We start from the raw sequence: 19123 nt of genomic DNA on the forward strand, positions 1-19123 counted from the left end.
CTATAAATCGGGGAGGGCAACAGTGCTAGCGGGGGGGGGGCTCTAGAGAAAAAAATGCTCAGGCTCTCCCTCTCTCTCTCTCCCCCCGCAGAGCTTCTTGTCTCCTTTTTACTGTTGCCTAGTCTTCTCTCTGACTTGACCGTCGGAGGGTCCCCGCCGGAGCTGCCTCCGATCAGCGTGGACTTTCTTTTGCAGGCGCTCGTTCCCGGCGACCAGGCGACGAGGAAATTGGCCGCAACAGATATATACTTCATAAAACTAATAATAAACTTTGCTTATTTTAATAGCAAAAATTAAAGTAATAAAATCTAAATGTTACCGCCATAGCTCAAAACATAAGGTAGAAAACTAACATTGTGTAACTCAATCATTCATTTTTGCTTGCATGATATAATTTACAATCAAACTAAACAATGATTCATCTGATATAAAACATATAAGAAGAACTATGTTCAAGTTATTCATTTCATGACAAAGTTAAACTACACCTATGCTTGACTGCATCTCTCCCATAAAATTTCAGGCAAAATGAAACAACATGATGCATTCTTTATTGGACCAGATTTTGATTATATCATCTATGCAACTCATTAAATATATTTTCACTTCTAAAAGGTGCAAATATTATGCATTTCTAATCTAAGATGAGAATTAACTTAAAGAATTGTATAATAAAATCCAAGAATAAATATATACAACACATCAAAAGCGAATACATGTAATGCAAAAAGTTTCATATCATTCGTGGGAAGACCAAATGCAAAGCGGTTGCACCCATATTCAACATGCATCAATGACTCTAGAACATCCATTCTCAAGAATCAATTTCTCCAGCCATGCAACCTTTACCAAATAAAAATGAGGGCAGGAACCCCTTATTTTGGATCCTATATATATATATATTTGGGGTGGGGGGTGTTGTGTGGAGTTTTGCATCTATTATATATATATATATATATATATATATAGAGAGAGAGAGAGAGAGAGAGAGAGATTAATTGCAAACAAAAACGGTTCTACATGCATTTGTAGATAGACATTTCTTATTCTAGAAATTCTCTAATAGGAATCCAACAATTTTTTTCATCAATCGTAGCAAACAACCCTCTTTTTACTTGACCTTTGAAGCTTCTAACTACTTTGCTATCATTCTTCTCTATATCATTGCCTTCAAATTCAAGATATACAGAATAGTAGCGATAATGATACCAAATCTAACAACAATAGCATCAAAATACATGAATGGCTCACTAATTAGAAACTCGAAGAGCAAAGTTTTTCAGTGACAGCAAGGGAAAGCGGAGGCTTCTCAACCATGTGGGAACCAGGAATTTTGGAGACAGAGAAGGTGGATACCAACAGGGGGGAAGTCACCCGCTTCTCGATCGCGGGCACCATGCCTTCTTTCGTCTTCAACCCAATTGCTGTCGACCCTAATTGACAAAGATTAAAGAAAACAACGTACGCATATTAAAAATTTTCAATGAAATTAGACCCGATGAAAACCAAAAGATGGGGGAAATGTGCTACCTTAATAGCCTCGATAGCGTACTCGACCTGGAATAACCTTCCCTCCAGCAAGAAAGTGTTGACTCATCGGTCATACTCAGTCCTTAAATCAAAAAAATAAAAAAGAGATCAGTAGTTTGATCAGAAATATACGAAGATTTACCAAAGAAATGGGTACAATTCGAGTAAAGAGGGCTTACCTGATGAGGAACATCTCGAAGAAAGGATTGGAAGTGCGAATCCTAGAGATGGATCGAGGGAGGGGGAGAGAGAAAGAGGAGGAGCAGTGAGGGGGTTTTTTTTGATCCACCGCGCAATATGAAGGTGGGCTGCTGCTCATAGGGGCAAACCGATGAGGAGTTCGATGGTAGTGGAATGCAGATCGAGAGTGTTTTTGTCAATATGAAAAATGGAGGGAACATCGAAAAAATCAAGAAGATATGGGGCAAAGGAGAATAGAAAGATCGGAGGGGTTCCTTATCAGAGATATGTGGCGAAGGAGATTAATTTGTTATTGAGTATACGTGTTTTTGTGTGAGTTGTAGCAGTGTGAGCAAAAGAGGGTCGAGGGAAGCCATGCCGCGGTTGGCCAAGGCGATGAGGAGGCAGAGGGCGTCAGGAACGTGGTTAGCATGGGGAGGCCTGGAAGCATGTGAGGATCATATGTGTGACATCGTCTGAGATGTCCTTGCTGATGTCGGCATCATCACCGACCTTTGCGACTACGTCGGGCAGATCCTTAGGCCTTCTTCTCGTGGGGAGGACGGCAATGGTGGTGGTGGAAAGGAAGTAGCAGAGCTCGTGGGAGGAGGTGCTGCAGGGGTTGGAGAAAGTTCGAGAGAGGGAGAGAGAGGGACGGGGGGAAGGAAAAAAATGGAGAGGAGAGGAGGAAAATTCGGGGACCCCCTCACCCGTAGGGACAAATAAATGTGTGTGCGGGGTGGCAGTATGTGATGTTCATGGATGTTGGGAAGGAGGAGAGAGAAAAATAAAATATATCAAACATATTTATTATTCTTGAAATGAAGAGTCTAAAGGGTCGGAAATAATTTTTTTAATAAAAAAAATTAGAGAGATTTACAAATATTATAATTATAAAAAGATTATTAAAATAATTTAATCTAATCAATATCTAAGCCAAGGTGGATGTAGGGGAAGGTGGAAGAGGGGGAGTGCAGGGGTTTGAATTCTGGAGAGGAGCTATCATCCTCGAACATCGGCCAGTTGTTTTTGCTCGTGTTTGGAAATGACGTGTCGAGGAATATACTGGTGTAATGGAGCAATCAGAATATCAGATGAGTCTGACCGATCTATCTATTGAAATTTTTCAGTCTTTTATTTTTTTCTACTCAAACAAGATTTTTTTTTGCACGTTTGATTATATTTTTTATAGCTTTTTGATTCTTCCAGCAGTTTTTCATTAACCAGAATCATACATACGAAAGTTTTTTTATTTTATTTTATTTTTATTCATATTTTTACACTGTCGTTGGTGTTAAAAATTAAGCCTAAAGGGCCATTGTCTATACTATGAACATTTCGAAGTTATAGATTTTTATGATGTCGCCGAACTAAAGTTCACATTCTGTTGGAAGGCTTTCGAGTGAAAGAAAAATGATGATGGATGACCATAGCTTCTGCTGTCTATATGTATTATCGAGAAATTCATAAATTAAAGAGATTCTTTGATAATTTTAAATGAATTTATCATGGTATAGTAATAGCTGATTATGGACTTCTCATGAACTTTGCAACTGCTCATGATGAATAGTGAATGGTTTAACTCAATATGAATATCTGTTTCCTAACTTCAGTTCTTTAAATTTAAAATAAATAGTACATCAATCTATATCGACTATCCATCAGTAAATATAGGATACTTAGCTCCCTTTGGATTGGCTAGCTTTTATAAAGTGTTGAAGATGAGGGGACTTGGATATGCTACAAACTCCGAACCAGACAAAAAGATGTGTATCTAAATTTATGTTTTTACTTAGAATATTTGATATCATCTATGATATCTTTTATGTTACGTTGAAGTTTTAATTTATAAAAATATTATTTGAGAAAATAATTATATAGGTTCTAAGCTAGTTACATGTTATTGTTCCAACTAGGTGCTATCTACAAAGATTTGAACAATGCTTATTTTAATGCATAAAAAATAAAAACATCCTGGGGATTTTAATGGTCAGATAAAGTTGATTTGTTCTCATCCAACCACGAAGAGTCTAAATGGTCGGAAATAATTTTTTTAATAAAAAAGTTAGAAAAATTTATAAATATTATAATTATAAAAATATTATTAAAATAATTTAGCCAAGGTGGGTACTCCGCAGTAGGGGAAGATGAAAGAGGGGGAGCGCAGGGGTTTAGATTCTGGAGAGGAGCTATCGTCCTCGAACGTCAGCCAGCTGTTTTTGCTCGTGTTTGGGAATGGCATGTCGAGGAATGTACTGGTGCAATGGAGCAATCAGAATATCAGGTGAGTCTGATCGATCTATCTATTGAAATTTTTCAGTCTTTTATTTTTTTCTACTCAAATAAGATTTTTTTTTGCACGTTTGATTATATTTTTCATGACTTTTTGATTCTTCCAGAAGTTTTTCATTAACCAGAATCATACATACGAAAGTTTTTTTATTTTATTTTATTATATTTTTACACTATCGTTGGTGTTAAAAATGAAATCTAAAGGGCCATTGTCTGTACTATGAACATTTCAAAGTTATAGATTTTTATGATGTCGCCGAACTAAAGTCCACATTCTGTTGGAAGGCTTTCGAGTGAAAAAAAAATGATGATGGATGACCTTAGCTTCTGCTATCTATATGTATTATTGAAAAATTCATAAATTAAAGAGATTCTTTGAGGATTTTAAATAAATTTATCATGGCATAGTAATAGTTGATTATGGACTTCTCATGAACTTTGCAACTGCTCATGATGAATAGTGAATGGTTTAACTCAATATGAATATCTATTTCCTAACTTCAGTTCTTTAAAATTAAAATAAATAGTACATCAATCTATATCGACTATCCATCAGTAAATATAGGATACTTAGCTCCCTTTGGATTGGCTAGCTCTTATAAAGTGTTGAAGATTAGAAAACTTGGATATGCTACAAACTCTGAACCAGACAAAAAGATATGTGTATCTAAATTTATGTTTTTATTTAGAATATTTAATATCATCTGTGATGTCTTTTATGTTACATTGAAGTTTTAATTTATAAAAATATTATTTGAGAAAATAATTATATAGGTTCTAAGCTAGTTACATGTTATTGTTCCAACTAGGTGCTATCTACAAAGATTTGAACAATGCTTATTTTAATGCATAAAAAATGAAAACATCCTGGGGATTTTAACGGTCAAATAAAGTTGATTTGTCCTCGTCCAACCATGAAGAGTCTAAAAGGTCGGAAATAAATTTTTTTAATAAAAAAGTTAGAAAAATATACAAATATTATAATTATAAAAAAATTATTAAAATAATTTAATCTAATCATTTGTCCTCATCCAACCACGAAGAGTCTAAAAGGTCGGAAATAATTTTTTTAATAAAAAATTTAGAAATATATATAAATATTATAATTATAAAAATATTATTAAAATAATTTAATCTAATCAATATCTAAACCAAGGTGGGTACTCCGCAGTAGGGGAAGATGGAAGAGGGGGAGCGCAGGGGTTTGGATTATGGAGAGGAGCTATCGTCCTCGAACGTCAGCCAGCTGTTTTTGCTCGTGTTTGAGAATGGCATGTCGAAAAATGTACTGGTGCAATGGAGCAATTAGAATATCAGGTGAATTTGATCGATCTATCTATTGGAATTTTTCAGTCTTTTATTTCTTTCTACTCAAATAAGATTTTTTTTTGCACGTTTGATTACATTTTTTCATGGCTTTTTGATTCTTCCAGCAGTTTTTCATTAACCAGAATCATACATACGAAAATTTTTTTATTTTATTTTATTTTATTCATATTTTTACACTGTCGTTGGTGTTAAAAATGAAATCTAAAGGGCCATTTATGAACATTTCAAAGTTATAGATTTTTATGATGTCGCCGAACTAAAGTCCACATTCTGTTGGAAGGCTTTCGAGTGAAAAAAAAATGATGATGGATGACCTTAGCTTCTGCTATCTATATGTATTATTGAGAAATTCATAAATTAAAGAGATTCTTTGAGGATTTTAAATGAATTTATCATGGCATAGTAATAGTTGATTATGGACTTCTTATGAACTTTGCAACTGCTCATGATGAATAGTGAATGATTTAACTCAATATGAATATTTGTTTCTTAACTTCAGTTCTTTAAATTTAAAATAAATAGTATATCAATCTATATCGACTATCCATCAGTAAATATAGGATACTTAGCTCCCTTTGGATTGGCTAGCTCTTATAAAGTATTGAAGATTAGGGGACTTGGATATGCTACAAACTCTGAATCAGACAAAAAGATATGTGTATCTAAATTTATGTTTTTATTTAGAATATTTGATATCATCTATGATGTCTTTTATATTACATTGAAGTTTTAATTTATAAAAATATTATTTGAAAAAATAATTATATAGGTTCTAAGCTAGTTACATGTTATTGTTCCAACTAGGTGCTATCTACAAAGATTTGAACAATGCTTATTTTAATGCATAAAAAATAAAAACATCCTAGGGATTTTAACGGTCAAATAAAGTTGATTTGTCCTCGTCCAACCACGAAGAGTCTAAAAGGTCGGGAATAATTTTTTTAATAAAAAAGTTAAAAAAATTTACAAATATTATAATTATAAAATATTATTAAAATAATTTAATCTAATCATTTGTCCTCATCCAACCACGAAGAGTCTAAAAGGTCGGGAATAATTTTTTTAATAAAAAAGTTAAAAAAATATATAAATATTATAATTATAAAAATATTATTAAAATAATTTAATCTAATCAATATCTAAGCCAAGGTGGGTGCTCTGCATTAGGGGAAGGTGGAAGAGGGGGAGCGTAGGGGTTTGGATTCTGGAGAGGAGCTATCGTTCTCGAACATCAGCCAGCTATTTTTGCTCGTGTTTGAGAATGGCGTGTCGAGGAATGTACTGATATAATGGAGCAATCAGAATATGAGGTGAGTCTGATCGATTCATCTATTGAAAATTTTCAATCTTTTATTTCTTTCTACTCAAACAAGATTTTTTTTTTTACATGTTTGATTATATTTTTCATGGCTTTTTGATTCTTCCAGCAGTTTTTTATTAACCAGAATCATACATACGAAAGTTTTTTTATTTTATTTTATTTTTATTCATATTTTTACACTGTCGTTGGTGTCAAAAATAAAACCTAAAGGACTATTGTTTGTACTATGAACATTTCAAAGTTATAGATTTTTATGATGTCGCCGAACTAAAGTCCACATTTTGTTGTAAGGCTTTTGAGTGAAAAAAAAAATGATGATGGATGACCTTAGCTTCTGCTGTCTATATGTATTGTTGAGAAATTCATAAATTAAAGAGATTCTTTGATGATTTTAAATAAATTTATCATGGCATAGTAATAGCTGATTATGGACTTCTCATGAACTTTGCAACTGCTTACGATGAATAGTGAATGGCTTAACTCAATATGAATATCTATTTCTTAACTTCAATTTTTTAAATTTAAACTAAATAGTATATCAATCTATATCGACTGTCCATTAGTAAATATAGGATATTTAGTTCTCTTTGGATTGCCTAGCTCTCATGGAGTGTTGAAGATGAGAAGATTTGGATATGCTACAAACTTTGAACTAGATAAAAAGATGTGTGTATCTAAATTTATATTTTTATTTAAAATATTTAATATTATTTATAATATTTTTATATTATGTTAAAATTTTAATTTATAAAAATATTATTTAAAAAATTAATTATATAGATTCTACGCTACTTACATGTTATTGTTTCAACTAGGTGCTGTCTGCAAAGGGTTGGATAATGCTTATTTTAATGCATAAAAAAAAAAAAACATCCTGCGAACTTTAACGGTCAGATAAAGCTGATTTGTCCTCATCCAACCACGAAGAGCGTATATTAATGCAGAAATAGAAGGGAACGGACTCCACCCCCCTCCGCGGGCCGCGGCAAAACCGAGTTCGTCGTACGCGGCCAAGCGAGAGAGTCCCAGCGAGGCGCCCCCTCGACCTCGCGAGCGGGGCGGCGCGCGAGGTGGAGAGCGAGCGACGAACAAAGAAAGAACGGACCGGTGGTTCAGAAAGCCGGGTGTTTGCTCGCTTTCCGTCGAACGAGGAGGAGGGAAAATAAAGGAAAGTGGAGTGGAAGGGAAAGAACCGAAGAAACCCTAATCGAGGGCGAAAGGTACGTCTCTTTCTTGCGATCGGTTCGATCTCTGGTATTAAATTTCCAGGTGAGCTTTCGGTTATTGATTTCGATTATGGACGAGTTGCAAAAAAAAAAAGAAAAAAGAAAATCTTGATTGATCGACGCTGTTTGAGATAAGAATAATCCGATGGAGATGGGGAGACAGAAAGGTTTCTATTTTTGAATGTTGAATTGGAGAATTTGAGAATTTGGATGGAGAGATAGCCTAAGCCATAATGTAGTTGGTAAGAAGCATGGAAACCAAGAAACAGATATCTGTGACCCGAAATATGAACACAATATCTTTGTCTCCGAGTTTTTATGTGGTTTTTATTTATTTATTTATTTATAAGTATTTGGAAATGATGTATGTTTTGTTTGTTTGGATTACTCTATTTGATTTGATATGTTGGAAACATTCGGAGAGTTGGTCTTTGATGTGATTTTTTTTTGACTTCATCGAAGAGGGGGTGCGATGCAGAGGAGGGAGGAGGAAGCTCCAAGTGCAGTGATGACATGCGGCACAGCTGATGCTCTCTTTCTCTCTCAGTAGCTGGAAATTTCTGCCTCGTAGTGTACCCACTTCCGAGGGTGTGATCGCCCTTCAGGAACTCATCCTTGTAATCTAATCCTTGTAGTGTACCTACTTCCGAGGCATTCCCCCGTTCTTTATATGTTTGAGAGTCCCGCTTCCTTGTAACGACATCCGCATCCACTCCTGTTTTTGGTCCCTCGCCCCCACCCCCCCTCCTCTCTCTCTCTCGGTCGCTCTCGTTACTTGACTAGGTTTGGAAACTCTACTGATAAGCCAACCTGTCCATGAAGGGGTGGGGCTTGAGTTGACCTGAATTTGTCAGATGAGAGTAACTGTGAATTGGACCTGTTCTTTCAAGAGGGGGTTTCTGCAGGTTTGTGGGTTAAGATGAGAATTGCAAACCTTACTACTCATAAGATACCATAATTAAATAGATATAAACCATAACAAGCTAAAGAATTCTTCTGAATTAGAAATTCAAGTTGAAGCTTTCGTCTTTGTTCATTAAAAATCATTTCATTCAAGCTGAAACTTGTTTACTCCCACAGACCTCTATTTGCACTGTTTTACTTGCTGAATGCAATATCAACTTGATGCAGCATCAAATATTTTCAATCGATAACAATCACATGATTAAAAGAAAAATCATTTCGTGGGCATCATTCCACACTTATTCAGCAGCATTCTACAATATGATGTTACTGCTGACATGCGGTTTCATGTTGTTCCACAACCACGTAAGAACTTTAGTTTTGCTTGCTGTTTTTTTCACAAGGATTTGAATTAGATGCTCCAACTTGCCATTGCAACTAAAAGTCTTCCAAAAAGAGATAATCTATCATTCAGCTTCAGATAGATGATTAACATGGGTTCGCTTCTGTTGCGGTGCTTAGGATCATTTGCTTTACTCCAGTAGTCCAGTTGAGATTAGCCCTGAGAAATATTTCAAAAGGGGTTATGATACATATTTGAAGACTATAAATCTATGAATAAGTGTCTAAATATGTTAATAAATGGCCTTCCCAAAAATTTTTCTTACAATGATCACCTACATATTCTTCTTGCAACTTATGAAGGCCACATATAAGTACTGATAGTATGACTTTCCTACTAGAAACATTTAACTGGACTTCCAACTGATCTTTTTTCTCGCTCTTATGTCACTAAGATAGGGCATAATTAATTGGAGTCACATCATTTTTCGCTCAACTACGCTGATTGCTGCCCTTGGTGAATGTTTTGATATGGTCTTTTGGCTTTCCTCTCAAAAGAAGATACTGTTTTCTAATTCAAACTTCCAAAATACTGGAAAGGTCTTGATCCAATCTTTTATTCATTGGAATGTGCAAATCTAAGTGAAATACATTCAAATCTAATACGACCTGTCTTAAGAAATTTTAAAGGGATGCTGCTGCTAGAAAGAGAAGAAAAAAAGGAGAAAGAAAAAAGAGTGGAATGTTCAAATTTATGTATATTATTCAATCTAAATTTTGGCTTTTTATAGTGGCTGTTGGATTTTTTCTAACACGTGTGTGTTCCATCAGTACTGATTGGGATGTGTGAAAAAAGCCTTTTTTCTTTTCCTTATTTGCTTCTCTCTCTTTTTGTATATGTCTTCAGGAAAAAAACCCCTATTCCGAAGAATTGAAGAGGAGCTTTCTACCAGTATATCCTCTCAATAAAAGAGAAAATATTACAGGAGAAGGGAGAAAGAGAGGAAGAAGAGGGGAGAGAGAGATCTCAGAGCATGGGCACCATAAACCCAACAGCAAATTGGTGCTAATACCAGTACCAACACCATAAATCCAGTCATTGGAAACAACAGAAAACTTACCTAATCCTAAATTATGAAAAAAAAAAGAATCCAAAACCCCTCTAAATGATCATTAAAAACAAGAAACAGCAGAAAGAAAATTTGATGTTCCAGTGAATTATCAGGACACGAGTCTATCCCAACCTGGTCCCTAGTTGATACTGGGTTTGGGACTGTGATTTAGGGCCTTGGCCACCACAAGTGAAAATCCTACTAAATTCAGAAAAATTCAAGGAGTACTTAGAATTAAGAAAGATGAAAGGGGTAGTAATGGTTCTTTCACTTTGTTAAATCGGCAAAACAGCTAAAAGATAAATCTCATGCAGTTATCACAGAGTCTGACAATTTTTATGCTACCAAAATTTTATAATTTTTTAAAATCAATCATTCGTGTAAATGTTGAAGAGTCAAGATATTATTCCTACATGCATTGTTCAGCCAATGTTCTATCAGTGGATCATACAGGCTTAGTATAATACAATATTTTATGCTTGAAGATGCAACCATCAAAATCTTTTCAGAATGTCAAGATCTATCAGTTTGACGTAAAGATATAAGTTACTTTCAGACTTAATAAAAATAACAGAATAAAGCTGATACATGGGCCTTCTCATTTACCTAAAGTATAAATTTTTGTTAAGGGGAACTGATGTAGAGAGATTTATGCATAAAAATAATACTTTCTACCCGAACATGTCGTTGTACATAAATAATTTTGTAGCAGATATTATGTGGCATTTCATCTTAGGGGCACATATCAAATTGCTCTGCATGGAATATTATGTAATTTGTTGGTCTCTTATTTAGGTTGCTTATTCCAATGGTATGCAAGACTGGTTGTGGGAGAATGGCTGCCATCATGAGGCTTCTCACGGTTGGAAGTTGTCCAGAAGTTATGACAGGTATTTCTAATGTTCATGGGGTGTGTTTTTTTTTTTTTCTTGGGTTATTCACATGTTCCTTAGTCAAGAATCTTAAGAATAATTGGAAGCATGCCTAGAACCCTTTCTTGATTAGCTTATTTGAGCCATTATGGGAACTAGCTTGAAATCCCAATTGGAATTAAATAAGCTGCCCAATAGTAAGAAAACACAGAACTGCCATGCAACCAAATGCAATATTATTACTACTACTATTATTATTATTATTTTGACGAAGGGGCACTTTTGTCCTATTTAAAGGCTTGTACAATAACTTGACTTAATGCACATCCACATTAGGGTGAGGAATAGAAAAAAGGATTAAAAAATGGAAGTCCTAAGAAAATTTCGGTATTCGTCATTGAACCTATGAATCCAAAATTCAAACAGCTAAATGTCGCTACTTCGTCCACTTCATGCCTTATTTGATGTCCTTCACAAATTTGTCCCATTTCTGCATTATCCTATAAGAATCTGCATATCAAATTCTTTCTAACTATTTAGGGAAAAAAAAATCTTGGGGCATAGTATCCAATTTGATCTTCTTTCATCCCTAATTCACAAAGCCTGAATAAATTATCCGAATTTACATAAATGTTAACATTTGACGAAAATCATTTAAGTTCCTTTGTAATAGGACAGCAGCAAGAGGTTTATGCCATGTTCATTTTTCAATAAAAAGCTTGGGAAATAAAAAAAGGAGCCAATTGCTTCTCTTTTAGAGTTTACCACATGCAGACATATTTCTTGGGGCCATGATACTAGGTGAACACCTGCATTTTTAAGGTTAAGCTTTCACTCCTGCTTCATGAGATTGAAATATGATTCTCATTATCGATGAGAGCAAGGTTTTAAATCCCATGGGATAGAGATGTCTCAGTTTCTCTATAGAATGGGTCGCCCCACAGTCCTATCCCGTCCCGTCCCGGCAGCAGTCCTGGCCATGTGTCTCAATAGATATCCTCCATCTCTCTCCTCTTTTTCTTTTCAATCTTTCTTTTCGGTCCCTTTCCTCCTTCCTTTTCTTTACTTTTCTTTTTTTCATTCTTTTCTTACCCTTTCCTTTCTTTCTTTTTTCCTTTTTCTTCTTCTTTTTCTTTCTTTCTTTCTTTTTCCTTCCGTTCTTTTTCTTCTCCCTTCATTTCTTTCATATTTCTTCTTCTTCTTCTTCTTTCCTTTCACTTTTTTATTTTCTTCATTTTTCCTTCATTTCTTTTCTCTTTCTTTTTCTCTCCTCATGTGGACGGGTTTCGGAGTTCCAACCCCATCCCGATCCCATTTTCTCACAGAAACAGGCTAGGATGGTTGGGATGCCTCCGGTCATGCCGGGACGTAAAACCTTGGATGAGAGAAATCTTTGCATTTTTCTTTTACTATGAAACGAAAGGAAAAGAAAAAAATAAATGTTATCCATGGAAAAGTAATTGAGTAAACTGAGAATGTCACATTAGTTTTGATAAATGTTATCTAGCATTCGAAAGAATGAAAAAGGAAACTGAAAAGATTTGGAAAGGCAATTCGTGATCAAGAGTGCTGACCCACCTGAAAAGTGAAAATATTAAGGGAGATCTCTTTTTCCATTGTTTAAATGAAAGTACGAATGTTCCATAACCATAATTCATGCCCTGTCCCCAGATCTTGGGGTCAGTTTAATGGACCCCTCTTCAGTAGTCATGCAAGCTTAGGCCTTCCCTCTCCTTTTGATATCATTTGACAGATGCTCAAATATTTCTTCTTAGTGTGTCCTCCTTGGATCCTTGTTGCACACTCTCCGCCAGTATCTCAATCAGTACTCACTTATTTTTTCCTCAATTTTCAGAGTGTACCTCCTTTGATATATTTCTTCCTCACAATTCTTTTGTAACTACAACAACCATAACCATGACCATCTTTCGTTACGTAGTTCCTTTTTTTTTAGTTCATTGCTTTCTCATGGCCATGGAACAAACTCATATTGGGTCAATCAAACCTTGGTACTGTGTTGTGTTAAAACTTTCTGTATAAAAAGACTTCCATCAATATGCATACCAAGAAAGATGGAGATTTGTGTTCAGGCTGTTTTATCTTAAAGCAGATGCGTTCTGTATGTTTTTCTGGCAGAAGAGGACACAAATGAGAAGATTGCTTCTCAGACCATACGTAAGGAGTTTTATGATGCAGACGAGGCAAATTTACTTGAAGAAGAAGGTAAACTTCACAGTTTTGGTTGCAGTTGCCAATTAATCTTTTAACAGAGTTTTTTTCTTTTTGTTTAATTTATGACCCTTGTTTGCCTCCTGCCTCCTTCATGCAACTGTGTTGTGAAATTTCATACACATTGTTTGTAATACAGTTTTGCTCAGTGCACTGTAGGTGTTAGAAGGCATAGTTTTAATAAGAATAGAAGTAACATGTACTGTCTGTAACATGAGGTCACTGACTCACTGCTTCTGCTATATTCAGATACTGATTGAAGAATGTAATTAAACTATCTGCTCAAGTTATAATTTGCATATCCATGTTTACTAGTCTGGATGTAGCATGTGTGTTGTAAACTAATAATTAACAAAACTTCTACTGATTCAAGAAGGTATTTTGATAACATTGAAACTGGTGTTGCATAAACAGGAAACAAGATCATGGAAACATATTCTTGAGTATAAACAAAAGAAAACATTTAAAAGTGTTTCAATTTTCAAACTTACTCTATAAATACTCTACAAGAATGGTGGCACCAGGGTTTTATTATTCAAGGAGTGATGCCCTGTAGTTGAATACAATTGTAGACATATTTTGAATTGTTTGGCAGAACATGATAGGGAAATTTTCAATTCATCACACTTGCAAGCAAGGTTCTAGACCCCCTATTGGTACACTGTTGGTCGGTACATGCGGTATGGGAGTCGGTTCGGCTACTGATACTTGGTACCCCTCCCCCTATACGATGTAGTAATTCGATATCGATATAGCATGGTACACCTGGTAATCTGGTATGCACTGTTACGATGTACCATGCTTGCAAGTGATGTTCCTCTATGCATGTGCATATATCGCCATGTGTTCCGAAATATATTAATAGAAATAACAGTTGAATTAACATAAATTATTCTAACAATTCTTGGCATTGCATAAACTTATGTTAATTTTTTGAAGTTATTATTTACCTAGATTACATTATTTTTAAATGTTTATGTTTTCTATTTTTCAAAATATTCAATAATAGTGAATTATATTTTGTTATTATTGAGTAAATCATTTAATTTATTATTAGTGTGTACTAATTTATGCATGGAAAAGGAATTATTTAACTTGTTTTTCGAATCTATTAAACTTTAAAAAAAAGAATAAGAGCTGCAAAATAATTTTTACCATTGAAAGAGATACGTCATTTAGTACTACCTTGTACCAGTATCAACCTATTATTGTGTTGGTATGCTCAGTACGGGGGCTAGTTGGACGTACCAACACTCATATTTCCCTTGTACTGAGTACTGGTTTGGTTGATATGCTCCGATACTGATTGATACGGCGTTCCTTGATTGAAACAATAAGAGGGTGTGAAGTAGAAGCAATGTTTTCAATATAGTTGGAATTTCAAGAAGGCGTGTGAGATCAAAAAATTATATGCACTTTCTTTCTCTTAGATAATGCACTCACTAAGAGGGAAAGAACATAAGTAACCTTTTATAAAGAATATGAGTCAGGTGTGTCTTTTGCTAGATCAGCATGTGCTACCTGCTGTCTTTTTTGGCCATAGTTTGTTTAAATTTGGCCATGTCTATTGGCTGATTGAACCTAAACCCAAGTTTAAACAAATTTCAAAAATCATTGGCCATTAAGCATAGTTAAGGGCTGCAAAACATCTATTTCATACCCTTGATAGGTGCTACATTAGTCCCAACTAAATATATTTTTAAGTTTTTAACTAAATATAGATTTTCATAAAATTAATAGGAGTGTTTATAAATTAGAAAAACCATGAGTGATTAGTATTATGTGGGGATAATTTGGACATACTTGCCAGAGTAATTGCAGTATTTTTTTCATTAAAATATAAATTATTAATTTTTAAGTGATTTATAACTTAAATCAAGTCTTAGTACTCGATCGTGAACGAGATCCCAATGTCTTCACAAGGGACTAGACGTATGTGTTATGTAATTTATAGTTATTTGATATGTCTTTAAGTCTTTTCAAGTTATAGTTTATTAAATTATCTAAGTTAATTTATTAATTTGCACAAAGCATATGGTGTATGATATATTGGGATCACTATAGAATAACAATTTTTGAAATATATAATAATAAAACTCTAGTTTGAAGATTTTAGACCTTAAAACATCTTGAGAAGCTAAAAAATTGAGAAAATAGAAAAAATCCTAAATCGGTACCATACCCAATATGCTTCTACATACCGTGTGTCAGTACATATAGTATGCTATTGTACCAACCTGATTCCTAACTAGTACGATACATGACTTTGTTTTAGGGGACCTTGCACTCATCCCTTAGCCATTAAAGCTCTTCTCTTTATCTTCCCTATCCTCTCTAGCACGACCTAGCAAGGTCACTTGGCTCTCATAATGGCACCATCGGCCTCCATCCGGCAAGTATAGCTCATTTTTTTCCTGTTTGTTCATTTATTTTTGAGCAAAATAGTGGTGGAGGAGCTCCATGACTCATGTCACTAGTGAATGAAATGGGTGAAATCATTCATCTTATTTTTTGAATTTTATGTTTTGTTCTAGATAATAGGAAAGAAAACTTACTTTTTTTTTTCATTATTATAGTTAGAAATGGATGACTTCGCCACCTACAATGGATCTCAAATTGGTGTGATGGACACATGATTCACTGAACCACCCCAAACCGCTCAATTTAGGACATGCTGAACTGTACTGATAGCCAACCGATGCTGTTTTGACGTTCGATTCGGAATGACGGCGAAAATGGAGCAAGAGAGAAGGAAAGAGAGGAATAGAGAGAGGAGGGGAGGGAAGGAGATGGCAAGGCCGGTGGTGGCCCATCGAGGACTACGGAGCTTCGGAGGCCTTGACGGCCTTTCGAGGGCCTCCGCGGCCCTCCGATGGCCGTCGTCGGCATCTCTATCAGTCTCTCTCTTCCTCCCTCCTTCCCCCTCTTTCTCTCTCTTTTCCTTTTTGATTTTTTCTCGTTCTGTGTCGATTCGGGCCTGATATGGTCAAGGGCGTACCAATTTGTATCATCGGCCAGTCGGTATGGGATTCGGTTCTGAGTCAGCGAATCTTGTGTGGACATATCTTTATGTATGAAGTGGGGCCATGATGATGATACTGGTAAAGATTAGTGGCTCTTAAAGTTGGTGACTAATGAGAGAGTGTGGCACCAAGTACAAAGCCCCGTACTCGACTGGCCACCCCTAGGTTTCTATTGCTGATTGAGCAGCTTGAGTGGATCTGGAATGTGGCAGTGGTCAGCCAGTGCATCCATGGCAAAATGGTATTTATCAACATGCTGATGTGCAAAACTGCACATTATTGACCTTCAAAGATGACGTTAATGGGGCATGGTTCTCATGAGGTACATGGGCGCGAGGAGTGGCTACACTTGAGCAAGGGGAGGAGAGAAGGTAGTGACAACAACTAAAGTGGGGACAAAGAAAACAAGGTGGTGATAGTCGGCTGGGGGTGGAGAGGGAGGAGGTGGCTAGCCTTGGAAGGGAGGGAGAAAGAGAGGGAGAGGTAGGAAGGATGATAAGGAGGTGAGCAAGATAGAGTAGGAGGTGCTTGTGGCGAGCCTTGGTTGGTAACAATTGTAGGTGGATAGAGGGTGCATAGGGATATAAGGGGAGGATGGAGGGGAAGGGAGGAGATGGTACTCGGGGAGGAATGCAGTTTGAGAGTTGGGGTGTGAGGGTGGCGGGTAGAGGATAGGGATAGGATCAATGATTGCTCACTTGGAATCAGATCCCATGCCAATCGATCGATGGTACGAGTCTATATGTCCCCATATCGGGCCTAAATTGATATGAAAATGAGGGATGAATTGGAGAGAAAAAGAGAGAGAAAGAGAGAGGGGGGAGGGAGGGAAGGAAAGAGAGGTTGGCGGAGGCACCGATGGTGGCCATTGGAGGGTTGTCGAGGCCTTCGGAGCTCCACAATCCTCCACGAGAGGAAATGGGAGTAGAGAGAGTAGAGAAAGAAATGGAGTGTGGGGAATGTGACAGGGAGGCCGTTGGAGAGCTGTCGGGTGTTGCTGGATGGCCCAAATCCACCCTGTGGTCGTGCAGGTTCAAAACAGGGGCCACGCCCCTGTTTCATTGTATTTTTTTAATAACTGAAGCTGGCAAACTCATTGCTAGCTTCACTATTTATCGTGTTTTTAGAAAAACACAAAGAAATAGGGGGTGTCACCTTTGTTTCGAATTCACAGTGATTACGGGACAGGTTTGGACCGTTCGGTGGCCACCTGGCTAGTCGACCACCTTCTCCTCACTCCGCTTCTCTCCCCTCTCCTTTCTCTTCTCACATCTCCCGGAGGACCGTAGAGCCTTGGAGGTCTCATAGCCCTCTGACGGCCTCGACAGTCCACTACCAGCTTTTTCCTCTCCTTCCCTCCCCTCCTTTCTCTCTCTCTTCCTCTTTTTCCTTCTCCCTTACTCTGTTTTCATCGGCATTTCGAATCGAATGCCCGAACTGCACTAGTTAGCTACCGATGCAGTTCGACACATCCTGAACTATCAGGTTCGGGGCGATTTGGTGAACCATGGATGGGATCTTATGCCTAGAGTTTTTTTTAATTCTTAATCCATTTTCCTCTTTTCTATTTTCATTCAAAATTTTAAAATAAAATATACAGTATAGTCGTATAAAAAAATTATAAGTTGTTGTATAATAAAGTATATGTAAAAATGTAATGTATTTGATTGGACTTGGCTAGGCTAGAAAATGATGACCCGAACCTGGTCCCATTTCAAATCAGGCCTAAAAGTTGAGGCCTAGCTCTGCTATTGTGCTGAAAACCTAGGTTCAAGCCCACCTAAAATCAAGCTGGGCTGGCAAGTAGGGCTATTCTTTCACTAGTCTAGTGTATACGTGATGGATACGATGCAATATGTCATTCAAACTAACATGACATTAGGTTTTGGGTGACAACAATATTTTCCATTCACCCTCTTCGTCTCAACTACATCTTCATTGGTTATGAATCCTGTAGGGATAGATGGTATTAAAAGCATTTGTTGAAGCCCCCTCTTAAGAAGGTAACTGTATTGTCTCTCTGTTTTTCATCTATTTTGTTAGGAGTTTCTCAAATCATCAAGCTTACCAGAACATGAAAATATATGTTTTCTCGGCATATGTTGAGATCGTTCATAATGGCATAATTGTTAAAGTTTTTGACAATGACTAACTAAAATATTAGGTCAAACCATTGATATCATCCTCTTTAGGCATAAATTCCTGCATTACAAGGATAGCAAGATTCTTTTCCACGAGGTAGTCTACACAGGATGTACAAGTCATGATATGATCGTCTTTAGGCATAAATCCTTGGACTACAAGGATGGCAAGATTCTTTACACAAGGGAGTCTATGCAGGATGGACAAATCATCAATATCATCCTCTTTGGGCATAAATCCTTGCACTACAAGGATAGCAAGATTCTTTCCCACAAGGTAGTCTACATAGAATTTCAAGCATTCCCTTCATTGTCCTTTGCTAATATATTTGATTGAAGATTTCTGCATTGTCATGACTATAAGCAGGATGTGTTTCTATGTTTTGGTTAGTATTATGAAGTTCATCATAGTATTCGTATCCATAGTATTGAGAAAATAATTTTCGGAGGCATGTAATAGCCTATATGCTTTTATGTTCATTTCAATAATGACATGATTAATCTGCTAAATATAGTTCATGTATATGAATTATATGCGTACATGGGTTTCATAAATGTATGTATGTATGCATACATATATGAATGTATATATTCATTCATCTTTATGAGTGTTTGTGGATTGG

The 19123-nt window shown here is 36.1% G+C and overlaps 1 protein-coding gene across 19 annotated transcripts in view; it reads left to right on the top strand.

Moving 5' to 3' along the window:
- The first annotated feature begins 7609 nt into the window (after positions 1-7609).
- The window catches only part of LOC105059946 (uncharacterized), a 51310-nt gene continuing 39796 nt past the window's right edge, over positions 7610-19123 (top strand). For 12 of the 19 annotated variants that reach the window (XR_012134828.1, XM_073244439.1, XM_073244440.1 and 9 more), the window contains exons 1-4: positions 7610-7872; positions 8341-8495; positions 11031-11125; positions 13218-13330. Coding sequence is in view for 18 of the 19 variants with exons in the window: in XM_073244439.1 (XP_073100540.1) it covers positions 8406-8495; positions 11031-11125; positions 13218-13330 (298 nt within the window). In the remaining variant the exon portion in view is untranslated. Of the gene's footprint in view, positions 7873-8340; positions 8784-10030; positions 10187-11030; positions 11126-13217; positions 13331-19123 lie in introns of those variants that run through there. The other 7 variants (XM_073244445.1, XM_029260425.2, XM_073244444.1 and 4 more) reach the window with 7 other exon arrangements.

The sequence above is a fragment of the Elaeis guineensis genome, chromosome 10 (assembly GCF_000442705.2).
Source record: "Elaeis guineensis isolate ETL-2024a chromosome 10, EG11, whole genome shotgun sequence".
NCBI classification, from domain to species: domain Eukaryota; kingdom Viridiplantae; phylum Streptophyta; class Magnoliopsida; order Arecales; family Arecaceae; genus Elaeis; species Elaeis guineensis.